Source organism: Diplotaxodon limnothrissa, linkage group LG2 (assembly GCF_057381915.1).
Source record: "Diplotaxodon limnothrissa isolate DT_005_m linkage group LG2, D_limnothrissa_male_GT1.1, whole genome shotgun sequence".
In the NCBI taxonomy this organism is placed as follows: Eukaryota; Metazoa; Chordata; class Actinopteri; order Cichliformes; family Cichlidae; genus Diplotaxodon; species Diplotaxodon limnothrissa.
Genome location: NC_140597.1, coordinates 27,949,685 through 27,967,060, shown reverse-complemented (window position 1 = coordinate 27,967,060; position 17,376 = coordinate 27,949,685). Strand labels below are relative to the sequence as shown.

At 42.3% G+C, this 17,376-nt stretch overlaps 1 protein-coding gene across 1 annotated transcript in view; it reads right to left on the bottom strand.

Moving 5' to 3' along the window:
* Window positions 1–15,965, bottom strand: part of flt4 (fms related receptor tyrosine kinase 4) — a 46,798-nt gene extending 30,833 nt beyond the window's left edge. Inside the window, exon 1 of the mRNA XM_085369784.1 lies at window positions 15,652–15,965. Coding sequence (XP_085225910.1) covers window positions 15,652–15,709 — 58 coding nt within the window. The 5' untranslated portion in view covers window positions 15,710–15,965. The remainder of the gene's footprint in view (window positions 1–15,651) is intronic.
* Between the last annotated feature and the right edge of the window lie 1,411 nt (window positions 15,966–17,376).

Genomic DNA, 17,376 nt, shown 5'->3' with positions numbered 1-17,376 from the left:
TGTGGACATGTGTGCTTTATACACATGATGAGTTGCGATCAGGAGTATTTGTAATTGATTGATTCATTGACTGGTTTTAATCTGCGTGTCACATGGGCACACAACCAATCTGTGGGAGCCAGAGTTTTGGCTGGGTTGTAGGGGGTAAAATGCTTATTTCACTCAATAATAAGCAAATCAATTTACAATTTTCAGGTATGTGTTTTTTTTTTCTGAATTTTTTAGTTGATATTGTGCCTTTTTCCATTAAAATGAAAAAGTCGTAAAAACTAGAGACTGATCATTTTTTGTTAGATGTGAACAAAGCTACAAATTCAGCAGGACAAATGCACAAATAGAGTTATGCAAGCAGCTGAAAGGCTATACAAATACCTTTCATATATTGGATCAGTATACTTTCTTTTATAAGCACACAAATCTATCTGGGGTCAAAACATTTGTACAATGGAGCTGCATATGCGCATTTTATATTACTGACTCACACATCTTCTAGGTCTAGGCAACAGCAGCTGAAGTGCCCAGCAATGGTTTCACAGCAGCCAGTCATGACCTGCTGCCAATCAAAAGTCAGAGATCTGTACAGCTGCGAATCTTAAACACCAGCCTCGTTCCTCCTACATGTCCCGCCGCCCAGGGAGCATCACAGAGCCAATTTATTCATATGTAAATTTTTCATTTTTACAATGTAAGCCCAGCTTCCTTTCAAAACTGCAAAGATTTAAAAACTTCAAATGATAATTTCTTAAAGAAATCATAAGCGATTTCGAAAAATATGCTGATTTGCTTTCTTGCTGTGACTTAGATAAGAAAATCCACGCCAGTCTCACATCTACATGCAGCTGCAATCAACAGGCGGTTAACTGAGCTTATCACAAAGGCGAAAACTGAGGCTGCCTAGCGAGCTGCAAATACACAAAATACAATAAAGCTCAGAAACAAAGTGGACTAACGGAAGAAATCTGCAATAATAGCTGAAACATCTGATGCTTGACTAACAGGCAGAAGTATGCTGTAACTTCCTGTGTCGCAAAGCACGGTAAAAATAGGCAAAAATTACAATAAAACAATGCCCCAGATGTGTCCAGGTTTTTATTATAGCCTGTCTTATTTGCAGTGTTTCTATTTTTGGTTATGTTTTGTATATTTGCAGTGAGCTGCTTTTGACATGTAGGTGGCAGATTACTCAGAGCCAAGCTAGCTGTTTCCCACCGGTTCCAGTCTTTATGCTAACTTTAGATAAACGGCTACCTCAGCCTCAGCAGTTATCTGTAGTTTGGCCAAGAAAGCAAAGAAACATCTCCCCTATAAATTTGAAAGTTGTATTATGTTATTATTCCACTAAAAAAAGAGAGCTAAAATAATCCCCTTTAACTTATCCTGATTTATTGCTGCAGGAGATAATAACTGTTAACAGTAAAACTGTCACCGACATCTTCTCACAGATGTTAAAACTGACATTAGTGAATTATTCAGAGCTAATATTGGCATTCTCAACAAAAACAAACATGCTGAAGGCTGCAGTGGGAGTCGGTGGCAGTCCATAAATCATTCCCAGTTTGGTGCCCAGCAGGATCTTCCTTCCTTCCTTTTTTCCGAGATCTTTACTTTGCCTCGGAGGAATAGCAGAGACTCCCCCAACGTATTGTCTCTGCTGTCATGTGAACTTGCCACCAGATTCAGTCCCATCACCGTTTGAGATGCTGCAAAGCCAAACAGCGGGCTGTGAAAATTGCACACACAGAGGCCAGGGGAAAGTGAGAAAGGAAATTCCTGTCAGGACAAGTCCAAATTTCTATTTTAAGATGCGTGGATTTCCTTCCCACAGGCACCAGGAGAAAAAGATCATCTCGAAGATTCTTTGCTCATTTTTTAAGGACGGCAGATAGCTCCAGCAAAGCTCTGGACCACCCACACCTTTCCATTCACAGACCTGGATGCAGAGTGTAATGGGAGACCTACAATATTTCATCAAGTTCATGAATTTTTACATTCAAATGACTGAAAAAATAATGAGGTAGCTTTAGAATAGAAATAAACTTTATTTTCTTTATTGATCACCTTAATGTTCGCATCAGCATTTTATGTCAACAGTAGATTAAATGATGTGTGCTAGTAAAATGTGCACAAAGATATGAATCATTTATTGTGACGAATTTGCGAAAATTGCCAACTGTGCCTTTCAGCACTTTGGATCACTTTTATGTTTGTCAGCTCTTTGTTATCTTTCCTGCCACAAACTTTCATTCACTGTCTTTTGTCCTCAAATACATAATTTTGAAGAATTGGGCCATATCGTATTCATAAGGACCTCACGGTACCTTGTTATCCTAACAGAGCACTTTTCTTTCAGACGTCAGGCTTACTTGTGGTTCCTAGAGTTTATAAAAGTAGAATGGGAGGCAGAGCTTTCCCCTCACTCCCAGCTCCACCCCTAAACTAGCCTGTTTCTGCAGGAGGTTTCTTCCTGTTTAAAGTGAGGTTTTCCTTCCCACTGTCTCCAAGTTCTTACTCATAGGGGGTCATCTGATTGTTGGGGTTTCTATCTAATATTGTTCAGTCTTTACCTTAGAATATAAACCACCTTAAGCTGACTGTTGTTGTGAATTGGTGCTAATCAGAGCGGCATAAAAAAAAATGCTAATTTCTGATACCAAAAATTGTTACCACCACTTAGAAAAAAATGCTTTATAGACGTGCATTTTTCTGAACATGGCCTCTCATGCCTCTGTGAGTAGTAGCTGTTCTAAAAAAATTAAAGGTAGAGGTGGTGTTATGTCCAGAAGGAGGTCAGTATGGATGACCGGGTGCACAAAATGTCACACTTGGACAATGAAGTCTACTGTTTACATCCCTTTAAGCACCACTTAGGTGCATAAACTTTTTTAAAGAGCTATTGTTAAAAACAATAAAAGAAAGTACAAATGACAAATTAATTCACTAAGCAGATCCGCCACAGAAATAATATCAAAGAGGTGGCAGTGAACAGCGCACACTCTGCCACCCACACATCTGACTTTATTCATTTCTGCCATTTTTTAATTATTCCCCACAAATTGAACCACCTTCATTACAGCAATCTGTACAATAGTGTTGGACTAAAATGATATCGATCTCTGACTCTAGAGATACAGTTGACATACAAACAATATATAATATGTAAGAATCCTGCACGCAGGCTGACATATGGTGACAGCTGTTAGACGTGCAGACTGAGTGATGAACTGGGTCCTAAATCCCCTTTGTAGATGAGTCTCGGTGATGGATGCTTCCCTGAGAAAAATCTGTTGGGAGATCACACACTGGCAAGCCACACGCAGATTTTACATCACTTTTGAAATGTCATTAATGACTGGCATGCCTGAGAGATAAAATGCCAAGCTGTTGGAGGTGTAGGTTGTTGAAGGAGGGGAAGCTACAACACAAACATTTACCATTACCGTGAACACCTCAGCTGTGGATTTTTTTTAAAAACAAAAGCTACAGCGTGCAGTAGATGTGTGTGTGTCACAGGAAAGGGAAAAGCAGCATCACACCCACACGGAGTTGAGCTAAAAGCTCCCAGAAATCACAGATCATTCAAACTGACAGAATTAATGTCATATACGCCGATGTTTGCTGAGCTCAGCACCTCTGAAGCGGCAGTCTGAAAATAACGTGCACCAACTCGATAATTTGGATTTCTTGTGTATCACTCGTCATCCTAAGTGGCTATCTCGCATCTGCTGAAGGAGTCGGAACTCATTTTGTGCTGGGTTTCGCATGACTGCAGGTCGAAGCACCGCTCACCTCTCTGCTGATTGATGAGTGGCGGAAGGGAGTATATACTGTAGGTGACTCTCATCCATGTTAGTGCAGAGGCTGCTGTTTCTTTCACCCCGTGTTTAACAGCGATGGCAAATTTTTGTGCCAGATGTCAATATCTTCCATATGGATGTGCTTCAAAATGTATACGCTCTCTTTCCAAACCGCGAAACCCCAGATATGGAGACCTGTCACTCCATCAGCTGCACAAAGCGTTTCAGCACATATATATAATCCCATTAGTGTTTGCTTGCACTCTGTCAAATACAATTAAAAACACACGAGGCGAATGCCAAAGTAAACCGAACACATCGGATCCTGAAAGTTTGGGGCTGATAACGTGTCTTGTCATGATAATAAACACTTTTTCCTGGTTTGAGCTTACATGCTGCTTTTCATGGCAGACTGCAATGACAATCACTCATTTATCTGGGTATGCCTTAAACTGTGAAGAACAGAAAGGTTAATGGTCACCGTGTATTGCAAGAGCTGTGTTCCTGAACAAGAGCTTCAGCTGGAGGACAGTCGGTGGGTGGACAGTGAGTAATCTGAGTTATCCTTCAGTACACAAGGCTTCAAGCTTCCTAAAGAAAAATGAGTGTCTCAGTTATGTCTAGTTTGTCTTTAATTTGCTTTTATTTAACTGGTGTTAGCACCTGGGCGACAGTTTAAATTAGTTTTAAATTGTTTCTGGCCACTTCTTTTTTAAGTCATGGCTTATGTATAATGCATTTGCTGACATTAAATGCAGCCACTGATTTCTCATCATTTGTGTGAGACACACAGTCTTTTATGTCCTGTGTCATTGCGTTGTAATACAGCAACTAATACAGGGCACATTGCATTGCTTGATAATGTCAGTGTAACTGACAAAAAAAAAGGTCAGGCAAATGTGGTGTTCAAGTTACAGATCAGCTAACTCATCTCCAAATTTAACATGAAGTCACATTAGCTGATGAACACCTGGAGCTTCATAAAGTCCAACTACTTGTACACAAGTTCAGCTGCTCGTTAATGCAATTATCAAATTAGCCAATCAGTTGGCAGCAACGAAATACATTTATGCATGCAGACATGGACCTGATTAACTTCAAACTGAGCATCCGAATGGAGAAGAAAGGCCATTTAAGTGAGATGTGGGGCTGGTCTGAGTATTTAAGAAACTACTGACCTACTGGGATTTTCCCAGCAACCATCTTAAGGGTTTACGGAGTCTGAAAAAAAAGAAAATACAGAGAGAGAGAGGCAGTTTTCTCTGCAAAAATTCTTTGTTGATATCAGAGGTCAAAGGAGAATAACCAGACTGCTTCAAGCTGATAGGATGGCAACAGGAACTCATTATAGCCAAATTATGCAGAAGAGCATCTCTGAATGCACAGCACGTTGTACTTTAAAGCAGATGGGCTAGAAGACCACACCATGCGCCCACTCCTGTCAACTAAAAATAAGCAGCTGAGGCTACTATTCACACAGGCTCACCAAAATTAGACAGTAGAAGATTTGAAAAACATTGCCTGGTCTGATTTGGGGTCAGAATTTGGAATAAACAACATGAAAGCGTGGATCCAACCTGCCCTGACAGTTAGTTCAGTGTACTCGAGTGGCCTCCACAGTCAGCAGATCTCAATCCAACAGACCACCTTTGGGATGTGTTGGAGCAGAAGATTCACTTCATGGATGTGCAGCTGACAAATCTGCATCGACTGTGTGATGCTTTCAAAAATCTCCGAGGAATGTTTCCAGCACCTTCTTGAATTTAGGGAACACTCGGGACCAACCAGCACTAACACATCGTAACTGATGAAGAGGCCAGTGCGTGTATATTTTAAATGTAAAACACAATAACATACATGTTAACACTTTTTTTCTAACTGCTACAGAAACTGGAGATTGAACCGCTGACCTTCCAATTAGTGAACAATGTGCACTCCCTCCCAAACCGCAGCCGCCCACACAGGCATACAAAATTAAATACAGACATATAGAGAATGGTTAACAGCGATGTACACTTTAGTAGGTTTGCTGGAAAATGTGTTGGATCGTGCCAAATCATTGGTATAAATCATTTTCGCAGATGATTGTATGTCGAAACCCTATTCGGAATGACTCCCTGGCCTGAAACAGCAAAATGAGTGGTGATTGGCCCATTTACAAGCACCTTACAAATGTGAACACGGACAGAGAGCCAGAAAAATATTTCAAGCCTGGTTCCCCTCTTTCCCATGCATTCCAGCTGGTGGTGCAGAGATAAGCAGCAGCTTCGGGAGATTAGCCTCGACCAACAAATATCACAGTAATTTCATGCTGGATTCTGTTATCTAATGATTACACATGATATAAACACATAACATTAGATTTATAAATGACTTCAGGCACTTAAGTGTTGTGTTTACATGCTCTCATAGAGACAGGCTAATTCCGAGCCTCCTTTATGTCTGAAGCAGCTGAAGTGACAGCGACTCGATGACTTTAGAAACCTTGTGATTCGGCTCACCGACTTCTCGGTATCTGACACTCTGATCACCAGGGCTTGTCAAAAATAATTAAATTCTGTCTTCAAGACTTGCAGAAGATTTAACCTCCTCACTGACAGTCATTTGACATGGCTTTGTAACAGAGAAGCAGCTCACTCAACATGTCCTTGTAAAGAAACCTAACATTTCTCTTGAGAAAATAGAATTTCTCTCTTGTTTTGTGAAAACCCATTCTTAGATTAGTTTAAAAGATTTGTAAAAGAGAAGAAATAATAGGCATAAAAAAAAATATTAAAAAAGCAAAAAAAGTTCCATCCATGTTTGACATCAGCCATATAAAGGGATATGGTTACACCGGCCGGATGACTTCCCAAAGCAGGCCCCTCTGATTTTCTACAAGATGGAAGTCCCAGATGTATATATGTGAGCTCTGTGCCAGAAGTCAAACACTTGCAAGGACAACTGTGTCTGTTTACTCCACAAGTGCCATTGGGCCTCGCTTTGATGTGCCAGCCTCCTAACTGGTTGACAGGGAGGAAAGAAGTGCAACTGGTTTCCTGTCAAATAAAATCTGTAAACAGCATTTTATTAATTCGAAAGACTCAGAATGCCTAACGGGCCATAAAACGTCTGCATCCCAGTGTTTTGCAGCAATTTCCAGCTTTGAATACAAAGAAAAAGGATCTTAATAATGCTGGAAAAGTTTAATTTATTTGGGACACTTGCAGATGCACAGCAAAGCTTATTAGGCTTGGTTTACATTAGAACAGCAAAATCATATGCATGCTTGAATGCACAGCATGCTAGAGCCAGCCAGGTCCAATTGTTTCCTGCCCTCGCATTTCCTGCCTGATTTTCACCCATATCATTCAGCTCAATGTAATCTTATTTGCATTATGCCAAATCACAACAGATGTCATTTCAGGGGGCACTTGACATAATAAGGTCAAGCGCTCTCACAATATTTCAGAGAGAAGCCTACTGCACGGCTTCCTTTGATTATAGCAACAACGGGGGGAAAAATTCCCTTTTATTAAGAGGAAACCTGTGCGCACAGCAGAAATCCATAAATCAAAAAAATGTGTGTTTCAAATCTCTTGTTCCCATTTGTGTTTCCCCTACTGATGGCTGGGAGCTCAACAGAAGCAGTACATCAGTGTGATTTCTCTTTCTCGTGCAGAAAACAAGAAGAATTTCCAGATAATCAAAGTTCCAGGGGCAACATTACATCCAAATGTACTACGTTTGCAAGATGAACTGCAGAACTGCTGAAGTTAGTGGACCTACGGTGATTCATACACACTGGATTTTTAACCCATTTAAAAGCCTCTTGATATGCGCACTCACATTTTATTTGCTGACCTCTCTGCATGGCTCACATTGGGAGTTTTTGTCACATTTACGCAATACTGAATGTGGGCTTCCTATAGTCTGTGAAGGACACCTGCTGACTAGATAAATCACACACAGAGAGAAAGCTTCAGTGCCATAGGGCACTTTAAGCCAGTTAAAAATGTAAAGCTTCTCTGAGAATCAGGCGGATGCAAGGCAAGCGGGATTCGTGGGCATTAAAGGCGAGTAGGCGTGAAGATGAGCCCTTCTCTCTTTCGCTCTCTCTCCTCAGGAGCGACACAGGGCGCTCGTGTGAAAAGCAAAGCGGTGTTTTTCACTGCGAGCAAATTTCCTGTTTTCTTTATCATATTCACGCGTCTCCCGCTTCCCGTTTTCATGGACACTAAAGATGATTTTGCCGTCAGCGTTTTCCTCTCCCCTCTGTAGTTTTGTTTCTGATCAGTCACATGACAGGAACAGGAAAAGAGGAACCATTTGCAAACAAATAACTTGTCAGACTCTTAGTTTTAGCACACAGGAGTGACTCAAGGGAATTTAAAAATAAAGTCTTTCACAGATATAATGATTATGGTAAGGCGTGTGCGGAGTCGCTGTGTGGTTATATAAAATATCCATGAGCAAAGTTCCAATGGAAATTCAGTTTAGATTTAATTACAGTAATAAAAAAAGGAAAGCGAAACACACATGAAAAGAATGTACAAAATGTTTCAACTTTTTTTGGTGGCGAGGGTTAAAATTAAGAGCAGCTTGAGGATGCAGCTACACTGTTACTGTGTTACTGGCTGAGGTCCAAGGCTAGAGGGCTCTGAAATAGCACCATATATCTGCCGAAGGACGGGAGGCCAAGCAGGCCACGGAGCAGACCTGCACTTTGGATGTGAAGTCAGTCAGCCACGGGCTCTGACACGCTTCCCTCTCTCCCTCTCTCTCCCAGCTTCCTCTGTCATCTGGACACAAGGCCGGGCCAAATCCAGGCGACTGGCTGACTGGCAGCCTGGCTTTGATTTCATTGTTACTACATAGGTGGATGACATCCACCACATCCCTGTCCTCTCCACTGCTGGGGGAGAAAAAGCCTTTCCAACATCCTGCCAGAGGAGGGCTGCAAACATAAGGATGCCACGGCAAGCCATCTGGGCCAGCTTCCTATGTTTAAAACCTCTGACCCTGACTAAACCTTCCTGTACCTGCCACACAGGCACACCGGACAGCTCAACTCTTCCTTTGCAGCAGTGACTCTTTTTTTTTTTTTTTTTTTTTGGCTTGTCATCATTATTATAACTGAGATATTGCTTCCTCCACTGAGAAGGGAAGCAAGTACATTCTGGTAAATGCTCTGCCCCTGTTTCTGGCAATGATGATTTTGTGTGGAAGAATCTAAAATGTTCCTTTTACAACTAGCTGTACAAAAAGAAAGAATGCCAACATTAGTGCCAAAGATTAGCACAATCCAGCCCTGCTGTGATGGCTTGCATGCTCATAAAAATCACGCTGTGCCTCTTTAGAAGCCAAATGTTAAGGAGCTTCATTGCTGTGCTCGTTACCTGATTCGTGCAGACTCGGGCCATAAACAAGTCTCTGCTGCTGCTGTCGTGTCAGATCTCCCGGCAAACTAAATCACCGCGGCAGCTTAAGATGCCGGAGAAAAGAAGGGCAAAGTAGGGAGTACTGGGTCAGCAATTATGGTGCTGAGTGCCTAAAGGGAGGGAAGCTGGCAATTTCCTCAGGCTTTGCCAATAGACCCTTTCCCATGAACCTCAAGTGACCTCCAATGCACAGCAAGTACTCTGAGTGACCAATAATATGCTACACGGACAAGTCACAACCCTAAACCCGCACAGCTGTCCGAGCCTGAGCAGCAGTTTGAAAGTAATAGCGATGGCGACTCTAGCTAGAATTACGAGGGCTCCAAATTATGTTTGTCTCTAAGCAACAGAGGCACTTTGGAGTGCTGTAATATAACTGCGATACAGGCACTGCGTCCGAGGAGCCGGTCTCTGCCTTTAGAGGTATCAGGCCACGGATGCCACAAAGGAAGAATTTTCCTCCTGCGCCTCACAACATAACTTACAATAAATGTCGTCACTGCCTCGTATGGCTGTTGGATCCCATGCAATTACTTTTGCATTAGCGTGTCATGACAATTTGTGAAGTCAACACATTTGTAGCTGTGAACTGAAACCCCCTGATTATTCTGGACTCTCTCATTTGATCATCAACCTGTCGCCCCGTAGAATGACACCCAGCTGACACGACAGATTGTGCACGACTCCTCACAATTGTTTTTCTTTTTAATGTCGATTAACAACGGCAGTGACACAGCACTCACTCGTGCAGTTGTATAAGCTCTTCACCCTCCATGGGTGGCTCTGTACACTCAGAGACTCACAGTTCAAGTATTCAGCCATCAAAGCGTCGCTAAAATGCTGTCCTTGTGATGGACTGCAACATGAAACTCAGGCCTGGGTGAACATGAGAGACAGGAGGAAAATCAATAGGTGAAACCTCCTCTGCACAGTAATTATTCAAAGTGTGGTGAGATTTTTTTTTTTAAAGAGTGCAAAGAAAATAGAGCCCACTGAAACATTTCATTTGCACAGCAGGGACACTGAAATGACCATGGAGATATGGTTCTGAAAAATCCCTTCATGGCCATTTGTATAACTTCTCTTTTTCATACGACAACTCTATTGATTTTGAAAAGGTGCTACAATAAGGGCCGAATAACCAAGAATAACCATTATTTTCTTGTGGTGGGTCAATGGAACCATTTATACAACAAGACAAAGGCTGATTTTTCTCTTTTTTGATTGTTAACACACAATTATCTGTCAGTTTATACATCACCAACTGAGTGCAACATGATGAAAGTACTGATTAATTTTCTTTTTGAACTGTTTTGACATCACCTGTGGCTTTGTAGCAATTATTTAGCTACGAAGTGGGTCACAACCTCCCTCTTATCAAGGCAATCTGTTAACCCATCAGCTAGCTGACTCTGGGAGCAACAGCCAATATTTTTGGGCTTCCAATGTATCAGGATGTCCGGACAGTGGACACCGGATGGCTGATTCATATTCCTGTTCCATCTGTCGGTCTCTGCATGCACATGTGACGATTACAGCTACATGTAGAAATGACAAGTACTTTAAAACCAGAGAAAGCTTCTGGTACCAAAAATCTCGTCCCTTGCCTACAGACTGCAGACTGAATGCTGTAGACTGCTCCTTAGATTGTCCGTGTGGGCCTATTTGTGTATGTATTTGGGTTTGTTGTTTGTTTAAATACATTTTAATATGTTAATGACCTTTTTTTATGCCTGCAAACAACTGAACTAAAACTCTATTGGCAATTTGGAAGTTGGAATGGCAAAGTCTTTTCCCATCTCGTAAATGGATTGACATTTAAGTGTTTTTATAGTATTATTAACATCTCCATGCCACATTTATACATTCACAGACATTCATGTAGTGCTTTATACAACATATGAAGCATGCTTATCTCTCAAACATACACACTGATAAACGCTTTTGGGCATTTTGGGGTTCAATATTTTGCCCAAACACACTCACAGCCAAGACTGTAGGCAGCAGGGGTGCTGCGGATGCTAGGGCGCCCCCTGTTGCAAAAGGCAGACATCACCAGAGCCACTGAATGGAAGAGTCCGTACCACAAAGATGAAAAAGGTCCAATGGGCCTTTCTCTTTCTTACAGCAATGGCGGATCATGGAGTCTCACGATAGTTCCAAAAGTTAGCAACACACGCTAGTCGCACCATAGAGATATAGCAGCACAGACGTTTTTTAAAACGTAAGAAACAAGTTAAAAAACTAGTCTGCTTGTTATCAGAACACATTCCAACTGTCCACTAAACCTTTGTGAACTTTGACCCCCTGCTAACATGACTCTGACTTACTCAGAGGCTTTGCCCATAACCAGCTAAATATGCTCAGACTCTGAACAGGAGTGTGCCTCAAGAGTAAAATTAATTTCTGAGTGTAAATTTGGAGGTTTATAACCTGCACCCAGATGAAGGCAACTTTTGGCTTATTATGAGCTGCTGATGAGCAGTTTAATATTATAATTAAGCAATAATTGCAATATATATAATATAATATAATTTTATACCTTAGACTCTAGTACCCCGTCGCCTGCCTGCCTGCCTAATTCAGCACCCCCACCTTCAAGGCCCTTCCCACGGCTGATTTAGACTTGTGCAGTGAATCTTTGGACAGCCTACGACATAACCTACGTAAATGGCCAATGCTGTTGCCAGCACTCATCCTTGTGCGTGTGTGATATGTTAGTTTCCTTGTGATTGTGTTCCGGTGTTTTATATGCCAGCCACAATAGAAACAAATAAAATACTGGGATGTTTTATTCCTCCCGGGCCCCCGCTCTTTGTTGTGGTTAGTTTTGGTTTTTGATGGGTTTTAAAATTGTTTTTATTTTATTTTTTTTGGAGGCAAACATATTTGTCTCTCAACTTTTTTCCACTTCCTTGTCATTTTCCTCACGTCCGTTCCAATTTTTGATTTCCGTTCTGCAATCTCCCTCCAGGAATTTGATGAAACGTGAGTCCTTATGTTAAGGCAGCGATTATGATTCCCTTAGTTCCCTCAGTTACTCTTCCATTGAGCTGGACATCAGGTTGTGGCATAAGTAGTGCTGTAGGGTTTCAGAGGGGTCTACGATTATGACCCACCTGTGGTGTAAATTTAAAATAGAGGTATAAATCCCCCAATAATCCCCTGTCACATTGGAGGACAGGCGATCAAACTACTTCATGAGCCACGTGGGAGTGGGCTATTCATTTTCCCAACTGGGCTTCATGAGAAACTGGTATTGTTGTGGAGGGCTACACCAATAAACTTGTAAAAAGATAACATTAACACTGAGCTAAACTGAGTTCAGCTTATTGGCCCAGGTTTTCATGTGGGCCCTTAAGAAAATCATTTTTGCCACCCCCGATAGTCGCCCCCATGTGTGCAAATGTCCAATTAATAATGAAGATGTGCACCACATACAGAGTAAAAGGGAAAAATTCAAAAGTGGCTAATAACATTCAAAATGGGTGGTGAGGCTGGTCATTGTATTATCTCACAGCAGCATTACTATACTATATTTTTACATGAAAAGCATGTGGGGATCGCTGAAGTGACTAAAGCTCATCTTCACAGAGACGGAGCTTTTATCAAATCTCATGGCATCCCGATCGGTTGTGATCGGTTGTTAGTGAGATGTTGCCTCCAAAACCACTAACGTCACTCTTAAGGTGGTATTAGAAATGTCGGGGTATCACCAGAGCTCTTGGGATTTTGTGCTATGACAGCTGATCCAAGAGAAGATAACGAATGAAATTCAAAAATATCAACAAAGAGACAAAATAGTTGAATAGAAAAGTGGCGCCTCTCCAAAAGTTAATGGTTCTCTTTAGTTATTTAGATGTTTACATTGGGACCAGAATGGTGGCCACTGGATACTGCAAAGCAATGCAACTAGCATGACTAGAAACTGGGCATTGAAAACATGCAGGGGTCAGATATTTGAAAACAAAAATACCACAGATGGTTTCCATCAACTGTCTAACACCAACTTGGACACATATTTGGCCTCTGATTCAGATTCCTGGTGTTGAAAGAGCTTATCTCTCAGTTCTAGCTGTATTTGGGGTATTTGCGCTTTAGCATAATGAGAAAGTGAGTGACCAGAGCCCCAAATGCCCAGGGGGCCTCACTGCTCCATGCCAGCGATGAGTGAGCCACTGGACTCCTTATTTATTTGGACTTTACTGCAGCAGCAGCATTCCTCTCAGAGGAGGCTCTGTAGCTGACAGAACAAGATATTCAAGAACGGACACCATGGACCGCAGAGTCCTGAGGTTGAATCCTGAGATCAGCACTGAGAACCAGGAGGGGGTATTGTTAGCTAAAACAACTCAACCTCTATAAGGGTACAACTAGAATAATACCCAAAGTTGAGAGTCAGATTTCTGGGATGATCTGATCAAGCAGAGGTATGCGTACAGAAAACACTCTGCTAAAAGCAATATCAACACTGTGCACCCAAGACAGAGAGCAAGCCAAAGATCATTTGGCTCAGGAGCTCAGGTTTTCTTTTTTTGTTTTCTCTCTTTTTTCTCATATGTGGCTCATTTTGACTGGAAAGGGTTTAAAAAGCCACTTACGGCGCAACAAAATGAAGGAAATTATGAGGGGAGAATGAAGGAATCAGTGACTCGCTATTCATTCCAACGCTGTCAAACAGCAGCAGAAGTTTCCCCCGTGATGTCTTTCTTAAATAAGACAGAATTTCTTTGATGAATGTCTTTGCACTGCTGTAATTCAAACTAGAGGCAGAGCGTGAAAGCAAGATGGGACAAAATGACTCGGGCAGGAGCTTTTTTAAATGCAGCTGCTGCGTAGATTATCTGCTCTCCCCATCTTATGACAATGACTTCTGGGCTGGCGGGTCTACAATGGACTCACCTTTAATCTCTCCCTCTGATCATAATAAGGGCAAGTCTGTGATCTAGTTACAGTTACATCAAACTCAGAAATGGCTTTTTAATGTCACGCATTTGAGAAAGAAAGAAATCTGGGAAGTGTGGGGTTAGGAGGGTTAAGAAAATCCCTCAGGCCAAAGACGTGCATAATCTTTAAACACAAGACTTTGTTTTGTTGAATTTATTTGATGAGAGATTTTATAAGTGAGGCAGACACAGACAAAGATCTCTGATGTTTCTGTCTTGGATGCTGTTTCACGAGTGGGAAAAAAAGACAAGAAACACTTTGCTTTAACTCCACATCTCCAACACCTCAAGACCATATTTAGCCCTCAGCAAGTCTGGATCCTATATAAAGCAGCTGAGCATAACATGACGCTTGACTTGATTCCAGTCTGAAGTGATTTCAAAAAGCAGCAATTCTGAGCTTCAAACTGCCATCTTTCTCCCACCTCTCCGCTTCAGAGTGTCAATCAATCCCGTAAGTTCCCACTGTGAGACTTGAAAAATGCCTCCAGGTTAGTTCTTCGACATTGTTTCATTTTTATGCTTTCTGTACCAGTTGAGAAGCAGAGGGCCTCTGTATGGATGAACACCCTGCAGAGTAGGCTCGTAAGATGAGAAAAACATTATACAGAGCTTTAAAAATTCAAAGGTCACATTTTTTTTTGATGGGAATGAAAACTCGGGTTTGGTTCTTGTTCTCAGTGGATTCATGTGACCCAACCGGCACAGCTCATCCACATCCACATGCAGTCATTTACGGAAAGCTGCGAGCATTCTCGGCCGTAGATGTTTCATACATCTAATTTAAACCGTGCATAGAGGACCAGCCTGCTTTAGATTATTTAGACACAGCCTGGCTGAACTTGTTTGACTTTAAGACACACAAGTGACAATGGAAGACATGTGCAGGCAGAGCTTTTTGCTTGCCACAAAAAAAAAACAAACCAAAAACCAGAAGATTGCAGAGAAAAGCTCTGGACCCTCACCGACATATGGGAGCCCAGTGAGCTCTACACACACAACTGATGCAAAGTCACTAAAAGTCAGCTCAGCTGAATCCTCTGGTGTTTTTGTATCTCCTGAGATTAAGGCACCATCGATTAACAGCTACATCTTCATCAAACAGAACAACAACATGCCTCCCCCTAGTGCCTATCTGCATGTAGACTTGTTGAGTCTTACACCCTACCAAAAGATGTGCACTCTTAGTGTTTGTCAAAAGGACTGATTAAAAGTGGGTTAAAGTTTTTACGCATAAACTTTGCAGCTAATAACACGCTGATAACACGAGAAGTAGCCCCTACGCACAAATGCGCACAATTAACATCCACCTGGCTTCGTTCAAACCTCGAGTAAAACTTAAAGCAACTTAAATTAAAAGCTCAATCCACCTCACAGCAGAGGAAAGCCGGTGTAAACCTAGAGTGCAACACCTCACTTTGTTTTTCGTTTAAATAAAGTTGCGCTCAAAACTTCCACCGTGACTCATTGCGTTATGAGATGTCTCCTCACCTGAGGCGTATGCTAGTCCAATCCAAGTCCGACAGAACAGCATAAAGTCTGTCTTCATCTCCAGATCTCCGGTCCAGAAGTGCACAAGCTTGAGCTGAGTTTCTCTCTCTTTAAATTTTTTTTTTTAGAAGAATAAAAGAAAAAGGACAGGTTGGTTTTAACAGGCTCTTAGTGGGGAAGCTGGTTTCAATGAAGGTCCTTGGGTGGGGTTAAGGGGGGGAAACTCAGGTGAACGCTGTCTGTCTGTGGGCTGCTTTGCGCAGAGAGGACATAGCCGAAGTGCTGAGGAAAAGGAAAAGCACACACACACCACACACACAATTTCCCCCCTCGTTTAGTTTAAAAGGATGCATAAGGCACTGAATGGGATTTTCAACGATTTCCCTTTCCTTTGCTCGTGACGGGAGCGCATCCACATCCACCCACCCAGTTCATAAAACAAGCTGGAGAGGGGTGTGAGCGTGTGAGGTGGTGTGTACGGGCTAGGGAGGTGGGGTGTGGAGGGTCAGCCAAACATCCATGACAAAGTTCCTTCCTGCAAAGTCTTGCGTTTCATCCCGCTGTATTAAAGACTTTTAGAACTGCGGATAATAACTGTGGAGGATAATAAAAACGTGCAATAAGAGCACTGCAATATTGGAGCTGTGGGTTTTCCCATTTGTTGCGTTGCTGCAGAACCGTTTGGCATTGATTTTCTGTCATGGATTTTCCCCAAAGCATTTAAAGTCGTCCTGACACCTAAATAGCTTAGCAGGTAATCCTAATACCATCAGAAATTCTTACAAAGCCACCACGGGAGCACTGCAGTCACCACAGGAAGGAAACAAATGCCACTGCGAGATAAAGCAACAGAGGCAGCCTGCAGACAAATATAAGAATGTAAGAAGGAATGGTATTTTTGATGTATCAAAAATAGGCTCAAATTTCAAAATGTCACGGTCCCCGTGCCTGCTCGGCTGGCCCTGTGTGGCTACATGTTATGTTTTGTCTTTTCTCTCTCTCCTCTCTCTCTGCTCGCTGCCTGGGCGGAGCTCATTGTGAGCTCCCGGCCTCCACCACCTGTAGGCAATCACCTGTGGCTCCTCACCCTGTTTGCTCCCGCTACTTAAGGCAGTGACTGAGAGCACCTCGCCGCTGGACTATTGAATAACGCTCGTCAGTGCTACTTTAGCCTCAGCCAGTTTTGAGCTCTGTCCGTAAAAGTTCCGTGCTAACCCTTGTTCTCTGTATGCAGATTTCTCGTGTTTTGGTTTGGAGACTCTGGACGCTTTTCCCGACCCTGCTCTGCACCCCTGGGAACCCTGGCCCCCTTCTCCCTCACCTGTATATAGTGCACCTGGAGTGTGTAAATAAACCTGTTTTTCTGAGACTTCAGTCTGCGCCGAGTCCTCCCTGCTCCTCCGTGACACAAAAATGTTTTTAAATCCTTCTGACACCAAACTGTCAATGCAGTTTTATGTGTTTAGGTCAAATGCTGGTTGTTAATTTGATGTAAAGGAAAGATCTCTTCTGGCATGCTTCTGGACACAAATTCTTCCTCACGTTAAACAAACATAAGCTGAGGGAGTGCCTCTATTAAGTCTCCGTAATAACTCATCCAACGGGTCAGATGTAAGTAATGATGCCTCCAAGACTAAACTGCACAGAGTTTCTTCCAGACTTGACCAAATCCTGTTAACCCCCACCACCCACTCATCCATCCTCCTCGGGGAGTCCTCAGAGTGT